At 39.8% G+C, this 20,136-nt stretch overlaps 1 protein-coding gene across 1 annotated transcript in view; it reads right to left on the bottom strand.

Annotated features, from left to right (window-relative positions):
• LOC136858648 (uncharacterized) overlaps positions 1-20,136 on the bottom strand; it is a 247,880-nt gene that overhangs the window by 9,505 nt on the left and 218,239 nt on the right. Inside the window, exons 8-11 of the mRNA XM_068225648.1 lie at positions 19,837-20,076; positions 18,290-18,427; positions 9,264-9,392; positions 6,384-6,701 (exon numbers count right to left, since the gene is read on the bottom strand). Coding sequence (XP_068081749.1) covers positions 6,384-6,701; positions 9,264-9,392; positions 18,290-18,427; positions 19,837-20,076 — 825 coding nt within the window. The remainder of the gene's footprint in view (positions 1-6,383; positions 6,702-9,263; positions 9,393-18,289; positions 18,428-19,836; positions 20,077-20,136) is intronic.

The following is a 20,136-nucleotide window of genomic DNA, read 5'->3' as shown; positions in this document are numbered from 1 at the left end:
TTTAAATTTAAAATGTCTGTATTTTTTATTAGAACAATCCCATGACAGATGTTACATACTCCAAAATATCCCCACAACAATGAAAAATGTTTTGCAATGTCCTGCTAACTAAGAGAAGGATAATGTTCTTTATAGGCACACATTTCCCGGTTTTCTTCCACATATAAAATTTATTTCCTCATCATAGAAACTTGTACGTACACGGCAAGCAGGACTGAGTTTAAAACAGGTCAAGATGTGCTACTGTCAAGGTTTGTATCCTCAAATTGTTTTGTCCAGGCTTCCAAAACTTTTCTCAGAAACAGTCCATTAAGGTAAGCCTTAACACGTTCGTGGTCAATGACGAAACATGTGCATCATGACTCCACTTTCACTTAGTGCCCATGACAACGCCAAATATTAAATCTCGTATTTCCACCAGTACCTTTGTAAACAAGGGGACCTCTTATCTGTGCACTGTTAAGCTGTTGTTAAACATATACTCCAACTGGGCATCAAGTTAATTGTTAGTTGTTATCTCTGTAGTGGTTACAATTCGGCATAATTTTCTGTGATGTCAATAGAGAATAGTGAGGTTACAGGTCTCTCTCAGTGGAAGAAGCATCATCTTGTAGGCTCCCAAAATCTGTAACACCACCTATAGGAACACATTTTCACATTTTGCCAGTAAATGTGTGGCTAAGGAGAATGGGCATAGATCGCGGAAGCCGTGCAGACAGGACTGCATGCTCTACTCTAGAGTGTGTCCAGGACAGCCCGGCTTGTGTCGTGAGCAATATTTCGTGGAATTCCACAAAAGATAGAAGTACCGGTAATTAACTCCAAACAATGCCATATCTACCTGTGTTTGTTGCAGTGCACTATTACAGGCTACTGTATTAACTAGCTCCATTGCACAGCGATTGTTCACAAGGCAGTAACACTGATTTTTTGTGAGAAATGTTCAAAAATGTATTTATCTGTTGTAAGAGAGTTACTGAATATCTACGATCAAACAAAACATTCTTTCCCTAATTCCACTTCAGTACCTGTCATGACGTGTACGCTGCGTCAAACGGCACTGCAGGCGAAAAGCTCATCAGTGGTACCACTGATGCACTGTGTGCATCATGGCTCCCATGCACAGAAATATTATAGAAATAATTCAAATGATAATCTAAAATGGATAAGGGCACAGAAATAATGTCCATGAAGTAAAAAATGTGTTAAGGTACCGTGGTAATGGTTACCCATAACCGAGTGGCCACAAAATTATCCTGTGATCATTAAGAGTGGAATTCCTCAAAGCAGTATTAGTGGACCTGTACTGTTTTCTTATATACCGTACTATACACTATGTAATCAAAACATAAGTTTTTCATCTTAGGTGCATTGTGCTGCCACCTACTGCCAGGTACTCCCTGGCAGCGACCTCAGTAGTCATTCGACATCGTGAGTGAGCAGAATGGGGCGCTCTGCATAACTCACAGACTTCTAACGTGGTGAGGTGATTGGGTGTCACTTGTGTCAGAAGTCTGCACGCGAGATTTCCACACTCCTAAACATCCCTAGGTCCACTGTTTCTGATGTGATAGTGAAGTGGAAACATGAAGGGACACGTACAGCGCAAAGCGTACAGGCCGACCTCGTCTGTTGACTGACAGAGACCGCCGACAGTTGAAGAGGGTCGTCAAGTGTAATAGGCAGGCATCTATTCCAACCATCATACAGGAATTCCAAACTGCATCAGGATCCACTCCAAGTACTATGACAGTTCGGCGGGAGGTGAGAAAACTTGGATTTCATGGTCGAGCGGCTGCCCATAAGCCACACATCACGCAGGTCAATGCCAAACGACGCCTCACTTGGTGTAAGAAGCGTAAACATTGGACGATTGAACAGTGCAAAAATGTTGTGTGGAGTGATGAATCACGGTACACAATGTGGCGATCCGATGGCAGGGTGTGGGTATGGCGAATGCCCGGTGAACGTCATCTGCCAGCGTGCGTAGTGCCAAAAGTGAAATTCGGAAGCGGTGGTATTCTGGTGTGGTCATGCTTTTCGTGGAGGGGGCTTGCACTCCTTGTTGTTTTGCATGGCACTACCACAGCACAGGCCTACATTGATGTTTTAAGCACATTCCTGCTTCCCACTGTTGAAGAGCACTTTGAGGATGGCTATTGCATCTTTCAACATGATCGAGCACCTGTTCATAATGCACGGCCAGTGGCGGAGTGGTTACATGACAATAACATCCCTGTAATGGACTGGCCTGCACAGAGTCCCGACTTGAATCCTATAGAACACCCTTGGGATGTTTTGGAACGCCGACTTTGCGCCAGGCCTCACCGACCGACATCGCTACCTCTCCTCAGTGCAGCGCTCCGTGAAGAATGGGCTGCCATTCCCGAAGCAACCTTCCAGCATGTGACTGAATGTATGCCTGTGGAGTGGAAGCTGTCATCAAGGCTAAGGGTGGGCAAACACCATATTGAATTCCAGCATTACCGATGGAGGGCGCCACGAACTTGCACGTCATGTTCAGCCAGGTGTCCAGATACTTTTGATCACATAGTGTATATATATTATATGAGTAAAGAACTGGAATCACAAACAAGGCTTTTTGTGGATGATGTTGAAGTGTACAGAATAATAAATAAGTTACAGGGCTGTAACCAGCTGCAAAAAAGACCTGGATGATGTGCAGACAGCAGTATTTGTAGATGGAAAGATTGTTCTTGGTCTTAGGAGTTTTCATATTTGTCCTTGTCTCCTGTTCTTACTGCTGCCTCTTCTCAGATTGACCTGCCAATATGTTTATCCTATTATGTGCTACAATTCATGTTCCTCTCTTTCTATATATGACATGATTTTTTACTTTTGTGTTCCTTCCACTTATATTTGTCTTTATTGTTCTCTTTCCTTTTCACTGTTGTTTTTCTTTTTTTACAAGTTGCTTTACATCGCACCGACACAGACAGGTTTTATAGCGACGATGGGACAGGAAGGAGCTAGGAGTGGGAAGGAAGTGGCCGTGGCCTTAATTAGGTACAGCCCCAGCATTTGCCTGGTGTGAAAATGGGAAACCACGGAAAACCATCTTCAGGGCTGCCGACAGTGGGGTCCGAACCCACTGTCTCCCGAATACTGGATAATGGCCGTAATTAAGTGACTGCAGCTATCAAACTCAGTTTTTCGGTTTTCATCTGGCTTTCTTCTTATCCTACACTTCCAACATGAAGACTGAAGATCCGTAGAGGAGACATTGTATGAAAGTGAAACATGGTGCATAAAGAAAGTAGAACCTTTTAAAACACGGATAGCCCTACACTGAGTGCTGACGCTCAACCTCTTGATCAGAGTTGCTCAGGCTAGTCCAGTGCGAATGGGCTCACTTGTCTGTATGCTTATGTACCAAGTGCTCATTGCAGATCACAGTAAAACTACTTTCCTCGTACCATTAAACAAAATGTTGATTGGAGTTGCAGTATAAAAACAAAATTGACACTATTAATTGCAAGAAAAAGACCTTTTAAAAACATTTGGGTTTGATTTATACTGCACTCGATATAGTCCTGGTTTTATTTTCCTATATTTACACATCCAAGGAAAACTGACACATTACAAGTTTCATATTACAATGTACAAATATACAGGGGATGAAGCATACAAGCTGCGATTTAAGATTTTTTGTATAGTAATGACAGAATTTCCACTAAGAAAAGTAAAATTCCTGTTATTCATTAATTAAAATGTTATATATTTACATACTGATAGTAGCTAGCCTCCAAATAGTGAGTGGGTTTCATCATTAGTGAAGACACAGATATTTGCTATCCAAGTATAACACTGTAAATGCAATGAAATGAAATGAAATGAAATGAAATGAAATGGCGTATGGCTTTTAGTGCCGGGAGTGTCCGAGGACTGTAAATGCAATAACAAGTAGATCCTTTCCAACAGAACAAAGATGGCCTAGGCCACCATAGCTCAATCGATAGAGCAACCGACGCAAAATCGGGAGGTTGTGGGTTTGGATCCCACTGGCGTCTGGTTGGTCATTTTTGTTCTGTACTTAACATCTCTTCAACATGCACTAAATGTACGTAACACGACCTAATAGGTTGAAAGTCAGTTTCCATTACAATGCGGTTGTGGAAATTCAATATTCATTGACTTCGCCCTCAACGGGCAACTTAAACGCACTCTACAGTGTGATGACAGTTGTGCCAGATCTGTAGCTTAGATCCTTTCCAACAGAACAAAGATGGCCTAGGCCACCATAGCTCAATTGGTAGAGCAACCGACGCGAAATCGGGAGGTTGTGGATTCGGATCCCACTGGTGTCTGGTTGGCCATTTTTGTTCTGTACTTAACATCTCTTCAACACCTACTAAATGTACGTAACACGAACTAATAGGTTGAAAGTCGGTTTCGATTTTGATTAAATATACAGTATGTTTTCAAATAAATATTCTAACTAATGTAATTCCCGGAAAACACAATTGGATTGTTGATGAGTTTATCAGATCCTTTAAACTCAAGCAACAACAAGCCACAGCTTATCTGCTTTGCTCCTTATTATATTAGGAATGTTTCTACAGCATACACGTCTTAAAATATAATTGTGAAAATCATAATTCATTACATAGAGTACAAAAATATTTTGAGGTCATGGTAAACTATCTTGCATCTGGTCAGTATACTTAAACAAAACAGAAATAACTCATTTTTTACAACATAAGTTATACTGAAAATTATTTTCTGACCACTGGAAATAAAAATCTAACACTATTCCCATGATACTCAAATTAACATTCACTGTTAATTGACCTTGCGGCATGTAACATAATAACAATGTTGCTATCACAAAAGAGTGCACATGTCCACTCACCTCCTCAATTATACGTAGAGCCCTACACGGATGCGGATACCCGCGGAATTATCCGTGGATATCCGCAAAGTTAGAGTCTTGGCGGATAAAAGCTGTATGGCTGTGCGGATAATTTTGCTGATAATTTCTAAACAATGATGTTAATTGATTTTCACTCACGTATACTCCTGTTTTTGCTTCTGGTTAGGCGACCCTTGACACTGGTATGGGAGAATAGTGATACAGGCTATACAGAGCCTTGAGACCATAAAGTCATGAATCTGACCTAAGCCTAAGCGGCTCATGCCCACAATTTATGGAAGGAACAAAGGTCAATATGTCGGTAGTGTTCGCAAGAGAAAATCCCTCATAAACCTGCGACTGTAGGGGTTCTGGTCCCAGGTGTCAGGCCTATTGTATTATGTTAACAGATATATCCATTTCAATATGTTGGGTGTAATATACTGTAGTTTAATATTTAAATTATCTGTAGATAACCATTTTGCGGCTGCGGATAACCATTCGTGGATGCAGATGCGGGTGAAGATGAAGGAAGTGCGGATGCAGGTGCAGATGAAGGAAGTGCAAATGCAGAGCGGATGCAGATATTATTTTGTATATCCACGCAGGGCTCTACTTATATGCTGTGTGCCTACAGGATGAAAAACCTAGCGTAAGCACCTCTGCTCTTGATGAAGCTAGAAAGCAGAAATTAATTCTTCAGTGGTTGAGAAGAAATGAATGTTTTAAAAAAAATGGAATTGATAAAGATGGAAAGGAATATTTCTAGCTGATACCCGTTGGTGACTTGCACTTCAGGATGTGTGTGTGTGGTGATGGTAGTAGTGGTGGTGATGATTATGAGGTAGGGAGAGGGTGAAACAGAATGTCACCACATAGCCTACTTCTGTTGAATAACACCAAGTGTTCTGTTCCAGGCATAGCTTTTTTGATTTTTGCAATCTGTTTAACGTCGCACCAACACAGATAGGTCTTATGGCGATGGTGGGATAGAAAAGGGCTAGCAGTGGGAAGGAAGTGACCGTGGCCTTAATTAAAATAGACTCCCAGCAAATGCCTGGTTTTAAATTGGAAAATCACGGAGAACCATATTCAGGGCTGTCAACCGTGGGGTTCAAATACCCTATCTCCCAAACGCAAGCTCATAGCTACATGACCCAAACTGCACAGCCACTTGCTCCAGGATAGCATCCCCATCAGATGAATAAATCACCATCAACAGAGTCATATATCCTAGCTCCACATGAACACTGTGGAGAGGTTCAGAACTGAACCCACGCTTTAATACACAATCTAGTGATAAGAAATTGTATACTACCTCTCCCACCCGCCGGCAACAATCTGATGGTGAAAATATTTTCCGCCAGGGGGATTCAAACCGTCTAGCCATGGTGTCAGACCATAAAGACTTGAAACCTTAAAGATCATGGCCACCAGGTGGACTGTGAAATATGGTAATATGCCCTGTTAGCAACAATAAGTGATACTAAGAGCATGTTGGATTCCTTACCTGGTAAATGAAGACATATTGATCCCTTGTCTTAACAGCTCCTGCTCGATCTCTACGTAGCCGGTACACGCAGCGAGGAATATCCACCATACGGCTCTGCTCAAATTCTCTGATACAGATATCACATGCTAGAACAGTGCCGGTCCGACCTGTTCCGGGACTGCAGTGTACGATGTTGGGCCCAGTGTTTGCTTTCATGAACGGACGAGCCTCGATGAGGAACGCAATTATGGAGTTAGTTTCTTCAGGGACACCCTGATGGGGCCAGCTTAGGTACCATAAGTGTGTCACTTCTCTCCACAGATTGGTTTCCAGGTTCTAAGACAAATAACAGTACATAATTTTTATATTACAGGAAACATTCAATGTCAAAAAATCAAACACAGTAAGTTAAATACAATGTAGATATTTTGCCCTTGTCAGATCATTGTAGGGAGAGTGACAAAATAAACAAACAACGGTAAATATTGAAACATAAGAGGATAAGGACAAACTCCATACAACCCACATCCATTGTCATAATCCAAGATGCATTCTCTCTACAATTCCAGTACAGGTACTTCTATATCTATTTGTTCTCAGGACTTGATGAAGTTGATTTTGCAGGGTAAGCATCCTCTCCCACTGAGAGGAAACATTCTAGACAGTTTCTAAGTCTTAATATGGGAAGAATACCATAAAATGGGGTAAAGCCGATCGCATGGGGCAAATTCAATCATTTGTGCCAGATTTTGTATATCAGTTACCGCCACCCATCGAATAAAAAACGAGAATGGTTTTATTTTTATCAGGAGCAGGATATCCTCTCCTACAATGGACTTATTTTAGTGTCTGCCCGATTGAATGTATGCAACTAATAGCATGGCAATTTAGTCCGAGTTTTCGTAGTGTGGAAACAAACCACTGGTGTTCTAGAAGTTGTTTCATAATTGAGTATTTATTATTCTAGGTGAGTATAGTTTGGCATAGAGACAATTATTGGTTATTATAGGAATGACATGTCATAAAAGCAATGACAAAACAGCAGCTTCAGTAGTTTAACTGAGGTTTGTAAGGTAAAATATAAAATAAAATTTTAGCAATACTGGTTGGGTTTTATAAAATACTTTTTGTTTGCATTTGCTGAGGAGTACTTCAAGCTTCAAAGTTCATCCATGTTAGACTTACCAATCATTTTTAAATGGAGCTGATACCTTGACACTCATATGTTATGTGGCTTACCATAATGGAATACATAAACAATTTTTAGTGAATGTTGTTTTAAGCTTTAACATTCAAAGATCGACCATTACAACTTATTGGCCAGGGGTACGTTTTACAAGGACATGTGTACTGTATTAGTCTTTTTGAGGTATTATTATTGTCAGGGATGATAACACACATTAATAATAATTTTAAAAACTGAATTGTGGTAGCTTTTTAAGGTTTAAAACCGCAAAGAAGGACAATTGCATCAATGATCAGTTTTACCCCAAAATACGGAGTGCTGGGCTGAGTGGCTCAGATGGTTGATACATTGGCCTTCTGACCCCAACTTGGCAGGTTTGATCCTGGCTCAGACTGGTGGTATTTGAAGCAGATACGTCTGCCTCATGATGGTAGATTTACTGGCATGTAAAAGAACTCCTGCAGGACTAAATTCCAGCACCTCAGCATCTCCAAAAAACCGTTAAATGTAGTTAATGGGACTTAAAGCCAATAACATTATTATTATTAAAATTATTAGACATTCTAGACAGTTCCTCAGTCTTAATATGGGAAGAGTAAAGCCAATCGCATGGGGCAAATTCAATCATTTATGCCAGATTTTGTATATCAATTACTGACACCCCACCAGTATTGCTAAAATTTTATTTTATATTTTACCTTACAAACCTCAGTTAAATTACTGAAGCTGCTGTTTTGTCATTGCTTTTATGTCATGTCATTCCTATAATAACAAATAATTGTCTCCATGCCAAACTGTATTCACCTAGAACAATAAATACTCAATTATGAAACAATTATTAAAATACTACAGATAAAAATTGGCAGGAATCCTGACTGAACAGAGTTTCACAAATTTAAGGCAGGCTAAATGGATGATCAAAGATCCTATCCACAAATTTTGAAAATTAGTGTGGAATTCGCTCTAAGTCATTTTCACAAAAAACGCATAAAAATTATCCGTATTACCTCGGCTTACGGTATAGTTCCCCTATTGTGTTACTTTTCTTATTTACTCTTTGTCCTCAGTTCCTAGTTTCCTGCTATCTGTAGAGACCTTTAATCTTTCTATTTCTCTTTTCCTATATTTATCTATCTTTCCTCCCCATATCAAGACAAGGTTTATCAAGAATGGTCCTCTTAATGAATACAGATCACCACCTCCATAATTAAACTGGAAACCAGAAACAAGCTCATCAGGGATGAGACGATAGAAGGACTGAAGTTAATGAGGAGAGACATCATCTATGAGAATATCTTGATGTATGAGGATACATGTTTGGATGCTGGTCCTTGTCTCTTATTTTTCTTGCCTGTCTTCTCACACTGATCTGTTATTATGTTTATCCTAGCACAAGTTCATATCCAAATTCCTGTCCTTCTACAGGTAATTATGAAGAAAACCTACATATGTTAAGTGCAACATTAAACAAATACAATAAAATAAACAACACAGGTTGAAACAATATTGCATTGTACAATGTGATTGTGATCTTAGGACCAATTCAACAGATAGATATTACAGTATATTGTATTTCTTATTATTCTAGAACTACTTCCATTGTTCATCTATTAAACCACCACAGATTTAAATCAAAGCAAGAAGTCAAGAACAATAACACATTCCTTTAGTAGCAGTTGATTACAAGTTGTAAGTTAACGAATTCAATTTACCTTCAGTTGTAAGGTCGAGATGACGTACTTCTCCCGCTCTTCCCTCTTCTTGAGTGTGATCTGGAAATCTCCAAACAGACGATGGCAATCCAGAACCTCTGAAGGGGGAAGGTAATCAGCACATTTCTCCTATAAAGTAACATAATAGCCATGTAAAAATTAAGTTGAAAGAAAGGTAACAGGTTATATATGTATGTATGTTTATTACTTCTGAAAATATCCAAGAAGTAATAAATGGTTCACTGAAAAGTCTAGCAAGTCAACATCTAAGTGGATCAAAAGCATAAAAATGATGATGGACATAGTTCCAGTAGGAAGTCTGTTCAATACAACTCAAGAGGACAGCACTTTTTGCAGACAGAAACATTGAAGCATGCCCTTGGTCACTGCCTGTTTGGCTCATTGCATTGCGGCAGCGTCATCCAAAAGTGTACTTCATTTTTCCGGCCAACTTCAGCAACAGACCATGAACTGCACTTCATTGCAATGGAAGGAGCCTGCATTTACCACATAGTTGAAGAAAATCATAGCTTTCGCTTCAATTACTGTGCTTCAAAACTAATTAGAAATTAGTTTGAACAGAAATTCTCTTGCGGTCATACGGAGTGCAAAGCCATTGTTGTGAACATACTTGCACCTCATTCTTCTGAAATATTGCAGAAGGAATTGAATGAAGTCAGGTTTCTTACAGTGTTTACAGATGCTTCTAATCATGGGAAGAAAAATATTTTTCCTGTTATGTTTAGGTACTTTTTAGCGCTACAGAATGTCCGTGTTTGAGAGGACAAGTATATAATAAGTAAGTTTAAAGCTTTCTTCATTCTCATTTTTTACTTATTAGCCCAAATTTCTCACACAAACTCATTTTTTCCATTAAAGATTTGAACTTCATTGGTGGTTTCCACTATGTATCACATACATTTTACCTGGTATTTGCTATTTTCTCAAACATAGTTTCTCAATTTTTTGCTGCCCTACTGACTATTTAAAAATAAGGCAAACACAGCTGAGCCAACATTGGGCATGATCACTGAGAACGGGACTGCTAAATTTTTATTTCTATATCTCCCGGTGGTTGAAGGATCAGCCGCTGGTCTATGACCACCATTGCCCAGGGTTCACCCGACTGCAATATTCATAATTTTTTGCTTATTTAGTAAATAGTCGCAATCTTCGGGGAGTCTGTCTCCTGTGCCACCTATACAAGGCTTTTGAAAGGCTTGATAGATGCGCATCGTTCATAGATGACCAGCTAATTCAAGATCAAGCGGGGTTTAGACCAGGGAAGTCTTGTTGCAGCCAAGTTTTGAACCTAACACAGCATATCGAGGATGGATATGAGAATAAACTGATCACTGGTGTTGCCTTCATAGATATCTATGCAACATATGACAGAGTGAATCATAGGAAGCTCATTGCCAAGATATATAACATGACCAGGGATATGAAACTAACAAATGCCATTCAAGTAGTGCTTCAGAACAGAAGGTTGTAAGTCACATTTCAAAGAAAAAAGAGTCAATGAAGGAATCAGAAAAATGGATTACCTCAAGGCAGTGTGTTATCACCATTACTATTTATACAAATGATCAGCCAAAATACACTTAAGAAAATGGAAATTGCAACACCATGAAGGCATTGGTCGTTTGTGTTGATTTTCAAGATATGGAACGATGCCATGTAGGTATGTAAATGATCAAAGTTTCAGACCCATTGGATTGTTGCTACAGGTCTCCCCACGTGATTAGTCGCGGAGGAATCAACTCCAGTATATGGACTCTGGTGTAGCGTAGTTGACTTGCAGTCTGTGCAGTGAAGTTTTCCCCGTCAAACATGCCTCGACGACAGAGAAGAGCACGCTATCAACAACTGTCGCCGTTTGAGAGGGCTCGGATAATTGGGCTGTGTGAGGCTGGATTATCGCTGAGGACTATCGCTGCACGTGTTGGCCGACAGGCATCTACGGTACAACGTGTATGGCAGCAGTGGTCAAATTAAGGTACCCACACTCGTAGACCTGGCACAGGCCCAGCGCGACAGACAACTGAGAGAGAGGATCGCCGCATCATTCGGATGGCCCAGACAGAACCCCATGAAACAGCAGCACAAATTCGAGCAGCTGTGGTACCCCACGTTACACAACAAACAATTGGTAATTGCTTGTGTGCAGCTGGCTTATGAGCCTGTGTCCCTGCAGAAGGTGTTCCATTGACCCCACAACAGCGACGTATAAGGCTGGCCTGGTGTCGAGAAAGATCGACGTGGGTCGACGAAAGGCATAGGGTCGTCTTTAGTGATGAATCGCGCTTCTGTCTTGCCCGCAGTGATCGCCAGAATCGTGTGCACCGACGAACCGGGGAGAGGGGCCGCCCAGATTGTCGAGAGGCACACAGGGCCAACACCAAGCATTATGGTCTGGGGAGCTATTGGCTTTAATGTGAAATCACAATTAGTGCTTGTTGAGGGCACTATGACTGCTCGACAGGACGTTGATAGGGTACTCAATTCAGTGGTTGTCCCTATGAGGGTGAACATTGCTAATGGGATGTTTCAGCAGTACAATGCCTGGGTTCACATTGCACGCATCTCCAGAGAAGCTCTCCCCGACATCACAACCTTAGAATGGCCCGCCAGATCCCCGGACCTCAGTCCTATTGATCATGTGTGGGACATGATGGGTCGACAACTGGCCAACCGTCCTCAGCCACCCACAACTCTGGAACAACTGACCCATGCAGTGCAGCAAGCATGAGCCACAATTCCTCAGGAAGCAATCCAAAGCCTTACTGACTCCATGCCTCGACGAATTCATCAATGTATTGCAGCTCGTGGTGGGCACATCCTGTATTGATTGTTGTCCAAACTTGCGGTCAGAGGGACCTGAAAGTGTAATCATCGAATCACAACTGAACACTCGTCCTGCATGTTCAATTGCAGCAATGTAGCACCACTCCTTCTGGATGTTGCAATTTCCATTTTCTTCAGTGTATCTAGAGGCAAGGCGCTTCATCTATGCTGATGACACTGCTATTGTTGCACAGGGTAGGAGCTTTGAAGAGGTGGAAAGAATACTCTTGAGAGATTAGGTAATTATTACACAGAGAATCACCTGAAACCTAATCCAGGAAAGACACAAGTCTGTGCATTTCATCTTCGCAACAGAGAGACCCGACGAAAGCTGAATGTTCTGGAAAGGACTAATACTTGAGAATTGTGATATGCCTCGGTATTTGGGAATCAAGCTTGATCACTCCCTGAACTTCAAGAAACATTGTACGGAGCTGAAATGCAAGATCAGCTCAAGGAATAGTATACTGTGGAAGTTGACTGGGAGCAAACCCTCATGTTCTGCGTTCAACTGCTTTGGGTCTGTGCTTTGCTGCAGGAGAGTGCAGATCATCAGTGTGGGGAGCATCTGCCCATACCAAGCTAGTGGATACAGCTCTCAACGAGTCCACCCGTATTGTCACTGGGTGTTTAATACCTACTCCAGTGCAGAAGTTCTACCCTTTCGCTGGTATTGCGCCTCCAGTTATTTGACGCGAGATAGCAGCTGAGAAAGAAAGACACAAGGTTGAGTCAGATTCCAGACATCCAATGTATATCCACAAGGTGACCACATCTCGCCTAAGATCCAGGAAGAGCTTTATGAAGAGAGCAGTACCCCTCTCTACCAAACCAGAAGTTTGACGTATATCACTCTGAAAACAAGTACTGCCAGAGGGGTTTACTCCTAAAGAAAAACTGAGTAGTGGAAGCCATTATGGAGGTCATTAAACCGGATGAGAACAGGTGTGTCCAAGTGCTGTAGTAATCTTGTGAAATGAGGTTATGCAAAAATCCAAGATGTGACTGTGGAGATATCCAGACTCCACAACACCTACTCATAGGTCAAGAGATGGATGACTCTTGTAGCCAGTAAGATATTATGCTTGCCACAGACCGAGGAACAAGAGCTGCAGAGTTCTGGAGAGAATAATTTAATGTGTCTGCTGGACATGGAAAGTAAAGTGAGTAATTGTAACACACTGCAAGTTTTAGACTAAGAGGTCCACAACCTCACCATAATCACTTATTGTTTTAATTCCGTCATGTCTCAATTTTTCATTCTTTTCTTCATTATGTTTTAACACATTTTTAGCATGAGTCTAATATCTTGTAATGTCTGTACATTGACTATTTTTGCAAAATTTTCATACAGTTATCTGTTTCAAGTGTAATAATGACCATCTGCATATTTGTTAGCTTTAGTTTCCTGAAAGTCCTCATTTTTAAACCCTCCCCCAAAGCAAGATTAAGGCACAATTCACCAGACGAGCTAGAAAATTAAAATTTGGCAAAATTATATGTCTTAGCTTGTAATCGATGGAAAGCTTCCACCTCTTCAAATATTTCATTTTTTTACCCCCCAAAATTTTGGAATTTGGTGCAAACCTTCATTTTGAGGTATTTTGTGGCTAAACAGTAAGTCATATCACAAAACAGATGGCACAATCTCAGTTCAATTTGGAGTGGTCTACAACTTTGTTCCTATGACGTTTTGTCATATTTCTATTCTGTATATGTTAGATTTGTCTCTATTTTTCTATTATATACAATTTTTCTCTTTGAACACGTATAATTCGTAGTTCAAGTCACTTATACGAAAGGTAGAATCATCTAATTCTACACGAACATTGGCCCAAACACATTCCATACGTGAGTCAAATTCTATGTAGCTGTCATATTAGTACCAAAAAGTAATGCACTGTGAGAAAACCATACCCAAATTTCACCCTATTCAACGTTTCTAACTCAATTTTACCCATAAATAGATCCAGCCATTTAGACCGCTAAATGAGGCGTCTTACTGTACAATCCGTTTGTCGATATGATGTATCGTTTAGCAGCAGTTAATCTGTAAATGAAGGTTTGCAATATTGTATACATGCATATACTTAGTATGTTGATCTATGTATATTAACTGAAATCAATTTGTAGTGATGTAGAAAGTGTGTGTCTGCCATTATAATTCATAATTTACATTGATAGTGACTCTCAGCAGGAGTGCGTCTGCTACTGTAATTATTACTCTCCACATTGACTTTGACCGGCAGTAGGAATGGGATCCTTCTCCAACTCCTTTGTAACCGGCATTAGTAAGGAAGGACTACCATTGTAATTAATAATTCCCTTCTCAATTTGACTGGCGGAAGTCAAGGGATCATGCAATTTTGTTCAAAACTCCCCTAACCAATTGTGTTTGGGAGTAGGCACGTATGCCCGCCATTATAAACAAATTTACCCATTTAAAATGTAACTGGCATTAGGCATAGTGGCCTTGCTATTATAATGGAAACTTACCAACTCGGTGTGACTGTCATTAAGAAAAGGGCCCTGTCATTATAATGATAACAGCACAACTGAACTTTGACTGGCAGTAGGGAAGGTGCCTGCTATTGTAATAAAATCTCCTCAACTGTAATCTGTCCGGAAGTAGGAAAGGGCACCTGCCATTGTAACGAAAACTCCTCAAATCGATTGTGACCATGCAGTAGGTAATGGGGCCTCCCATTATAATGAAAACTTCCCTACTCGATTGTGAATGGCAGTAGGCAAGTGAGCCTGCCGTTATCATTACAACTTTACAATTCACACTTTACATAGGAAACAATATATGGAAACCTCCCCCTGCTTTTTCTGGATAAGGCTAAGAGATATGCAATTTAAAACAAAATGTATTCACTGCGTATACAGAAATTTACTTGATATCCATATAACAATGCAGAATACCATAGTGAAGCACGGGTACATTTGCTAGTAGGTAATAAATTTCATATTAATCTGTACTGAATAGGAATATAATGTAAAACAAAACCTAAAGGTTTCTACCTATTCAGTACTATTTGTTGTAACCTTAAAAATGTTACATATATTTGTTGAAAGTAGTTTCAGTCTTACTAGAGATCATCATCAATCAAAATCAATAAAAGTTAAGGCAAGACATGAATTATAGATAAAATTTATGAAGCAAGGATGTGTTGCTGAAATTCAGTGCAAGACAAATAAAGATTTCAAAAACACTAGAGCTGGGAACGGAGCAGTTGCTTCTATGATTGCAATTGGTAGTGCGAGTGCAGCGCTACATCCAGTATCATCTGGTAGTAAACTGTTGCTTATGAAGCAATCGGTGCTCGAGAGGGTGAGCAGAGGATGGAGGAACAGTACTGCATGAGTGCTCGCTTGGAGTTGCAGCAGTGGAGCGGAGCATACGTGCTCGCGACGTGCTAAATACTGCTTTATACATATGAAGAAAACGAATGTATGAAATATGAAAATATGTACATTCTCATTTATCGTTAGTGTTTAATTTGTCGACTTTTTTTAAAGAATTTGCTATACATCCGCCGTCTTATAGTGACGATGATCATCAGTAATTTCAATGAAATGCCACGCATCAGACAGTTTTTGTAGCATTTGTGGTGTATTTTTCAGTAAAAATTTACTTAAATTCCATTAAATATTCTAAAAACATGAATACCATATAAAATGGGAATAAATATCAAACAAATACCACAATTATTAATATTCTTTGCAATATCTACAAAACACAACAAGCGGGCAGAGGAAATATAGACGCAAATTTTATAAGCACAGACTGAATACAGGTACAATACACTTACAAGGGGAGGCCATGACGTTCGGATCATGGATTATCTTCAAACTTTGTACACTTTTAGTAGTCCATTAGGAAAACATAATGTGCAAGTAGTAAGTCGTACTACTTAGGCATTCTCGAGAAAATTGCAAGATAAGTTTTCGCATCGAATATGTACCGGTGCGCTGGAATCATGAGCACGAGATAGCGGCGGTCGAGTGGTTAGCGTTCAAGCTCCATAATCGCTGGATCGAGTCTGGCCCATCGCTTTTTCTTTTTTTCAACACTGGTCGTGAAAATGAAAACCTACAACCTGTTTTCCAGTCATTGATCGGGTCAGGGATGTAATGAATGAATCAGATATAGGCTATTAGTATGATGGGGTCGCCACTCCCAAAGTAATTTTTAATGACTGATAGATGCTACGAAATGGGAGTGGAGAGTGTTGCTGGAATGAAAGATGTCAGGGAAAACCGGAGTACCCGGAGAGAAACCTGTCCCGCCTCCGCTTTGTCCAGCACAAATCTCACATGGAGTGACCGGGATTTGAACCACGGTATCCAGAGGTGAGAGACCGATGCACTGCTGTCTGAGCCACGGAGGCTCTCAACACTGCTCATATTCTTTCATATATATTGCAGGTCAAAGCGTCTAGGTGCAAAGCAATTCCGGGTACCTTACCCGATTTCATCGTCAGGTATGAGGGATGGTGGTGGGGGTGGTGGTGGTGACTGGGATTTCGCAAATAACGACAGGCATACATTGTCGGGAAAACTTTATGTATCATTCTGTTCTCACTTGTTTCAGCTGAGCTGAGTTCTAGAAGGTTCCTCAAGTGCTGGTATTTTAAGTGCTTCACCTGGTCTTCTGTGAGGTGCATTCTTCAGATTGGAGGAAGGCTGAGAACTTGCACAGGACATGTGATTCTGATGAGTGTTTTTCAAATCTTTACTTGTCTTGTACTGAATTTCAGCAACAGATGCTTGCTTCATAAATTGTGTCTATAATTCATGTCTTGCCTTAACTTTGATTGATTTTGACTGATGATGGTCTCTAGTAAGACCAAAACTAGTTTCAACAAATATATGTAACTTTTTTAAGGTTACAACAAATAGTACTGAATAGGTGGAAACCTTTAGCTTTTGTTTTACATTACATATTTGTAATACTACTCCTTTGTTGGAAATCACCCAGAACAAATCATGCTACTTTCCTTTGAATCTTCTCCAGTTCTCATAACAAGTAGTCCTGGTGCGGGTCCCATATACTGGAACCATACTCTAACTAGGGTCTTACCAGAGACTTATACATTCTCTCCTTTACATCCTTACTGCAACCCCTAAATACTCTCATAAACATGTGCAGAGATCTGTAACCTTTCTTTACAACCATGTCAATATGATTACACCAAAGAAAATCTTTCCTTATATTAACACCTAGTTTCTTACAGTGTGTTCCTAATGAGGTACTATCACCCAATCAACACAGTAATTAGCATAATAAATGGGAGCATCTTACTGTAGTTAAGTATTAAGTGGCCTTATACTTCGATTTTAAAATCTGGAATCATTTAAAGGAAAAATGGTCCAAGAAGGTGATCAATACTGGTCCTCACACAAGTATTGAAAAAAAAAAAAAAAAAGACATTCACAAGAAGAAGAAGAAGAAGAAATAACAAGTCTGTTTAATTCAGATGACTGTATTAGGATCCAAATAAATTGTTTGGGTTAGACGGATTCAAGGACTACAAGGCAACCACATGGATAGAAGTAAAATATGGAATTCTTAAACTACTTTTAACTCTCAATTCGGGCTGTACGAACACACTTAAACTTTCTGCTCCGGTGGACTGCTGTAGCAGTCGTGTGATGTTCTGCATTTTTATGCTTCGCTGTAACAATTCAAGTGACCTTTGTGCTCGTCATTTGCGGCATATTTGCTGTTCGCATATTAGCACTTCTATACATAGCTTGAACACATTTTCGTACCAAATTTTGTAATGCATGGGAAGTGGTATACCATTTTATCATCATTTCAAGTAGTGACTTAGAAGAAAAAGAAGATGGGAAAGGTTTCACTCTGCCAATGCTATGTCCAAATCCACAGATCTACAAGAAGGATGTGAAGCTTTGCATGAATGAAAATGACTAAAATACAGTATATGCAAAAATATTTGACTAAACTATACATATTTAACAAAAACCAATCAACCTGTCGTGTCTGAACAACGTGAAAAAAGGAAAGCGAAAAAGCAGAGAGCAGAAAGTATCGTGTATAGTGGGTGCAGCCAGTCACTTCTGGCACCCATTTCCAAGGCCACGCATCTGCTCTCCCTTTGCCAAAGTGAAAAATAGTTAAATAGTTTCCTTTCAAAATCATCACTACTCACCACACCATTCTCCACCAGATCAGTCAGCATGAGGATCACTTTACTTTGCTGTTCCCACACCATACGCCAGAAATCAGTTACTGTAGACTGTAAGGGAGCCTGGCATGCTATGTAGAACTTCTGCTCATTCTTGGGACCCTGTAATAGGAAGCTCATTTCATTTGATGATTCAAATGCACTCTTACATTATAAAATTAGTTTTATATAATGAAGTCATTTGTTAGTTCCCTTTCATTATTTAAGTTGTACGTGTAGAAGACAGAGAACACAGTACGAGCACATGAAAAGGATCCAGACAGGTAACTCCGAAAAGAGAGACTCTGCACGACCTGACGGGGAAATACACATTAATTTCTTGAAAGTTAATTGCAAAGGTGGTAAATTTAAAACATAGTAAAAGCACACATTTTAGGTAGAAATCAAACATAAAATTAAGCACATGTAATATTCAGAAAACTGTTGTTGTTATTATTATTATTATTATTATTATTATTATTATTATTATTATTATTATTATTATTATTATTATTATTATTATTATTTACAATCTATACAAAAATTGGTCAATGGTGATAAGAATTAAATGCTATGAAAAGAAGCAGCAATCCAGAAAGCAGTAAAGTAAGGCTGTAGTTTGCCCACTCTCTTTTCAATGTTTATACAGAAGGGACAGTAAAGGAAATCAAAGAATAATTTGGAAAGGGAATCACAAACCAAAGAGAGGAAATTAAAACTCTAGGATCTGCTGATGATATTGTTCTGAGTATGCAGAATATCTGGAGAAACTGCTGAATGCTATGGACACAGTCTTGGAGAAAGAGCACGAGATGAAAATAAATAAATCCAAAACAAAAGTAATGGAGTGCAGTCGAACAAAATCTAGCAATGACGGAAATACTAGATTAGGAAATGAAGTCTAAAAGGAAGTAGATGGATATTGATTGTTACTTGATTAGTAGATTAAATAACAATGGCAGAAATATGGAGAACATAAAATGCAGACTAGTACAATCAAAGAAGGGCTTTGTTAAGAAAAGAAATTTGCTCACTTTGAACACTGATATAGGAATTAGAAAGGTATTTTTGAAGACTTTCGTCTGGAGTGTGGCATTGTATGGAAATGAAACACAGATAATAACTAACACAGAAAGAAAAATAACAGAACATTTTGAAATGTGGTGTTACAGAAGAATGCTGAAGGTGAGAAGGGTAGATTAAATCACAATTGATGAGATAATGAATCGAGTTGATGAGAGGAGAATGAATTGGGAAAATTTTATGAGAAGAAGAGAGAGAATGACATGACACACCTTAAGACACCCAGGACTTGTTCAGTTAATTTTGTGAGGAAAGTGTACGCTGTAGGAACGGTAGTGGTAGACCAAGGCATGGATATGACAAACAGATCAGAGTAGATGTAGTAGTTACGGAGAAATGAAAAAGTTAGTTTGAGTTAGGGTGACCTGGACAGCTGCATCAAACCAGTCTATGGACTGATGAACTAATTATACAGAAGAGATTATGGAAGTTGCAAGAGGTTTCCTTACCCGGACATAGTTGGCATTAATGTAGTCAGAAAGAGGCTCTCCCTCGATTGGTGTCAGAGGTACTCTAGTCTCTGGAAGTGGTATGACATTTGAGTAACGGTTTTTAGTTTCTGCTCCCTCTGGTAGTTCATCTGACTTGGGGGCTATTTGTGGCACCATACCAAACTCCTCCTCAAGAGCTGCTCGGTCACTGCTGAAGTTGGCCAGCCCAGCAAAGTTCATTGGATGAGAAGGAGCTCCCTGTAACAGGCAAAATTTGCTCAGTGAGGCCCAGTCAGGGTAATGAAAATACTTTCAATT

This window comes from Anabrus simplex, chromosome 1 (genome assembly GCF_040414725.1).
Source record: "Anabrus simplex isolate iqAnaSimp1 chromosome 1, ASM4041472v1, whole genome shotgun sequence".
Taxonomy (NCBI): domain Eukaryota; kingdom Metazoa; phylum Arthropoda; class Insecta; order Orthoptera; family Tettigoniidae; genus Anabrus; species Anabrus simplex.
Note: the sequence above shows the minus strand (reverse complement) of the source record. Positions and strands in the feature narration are given on the sequence as shown.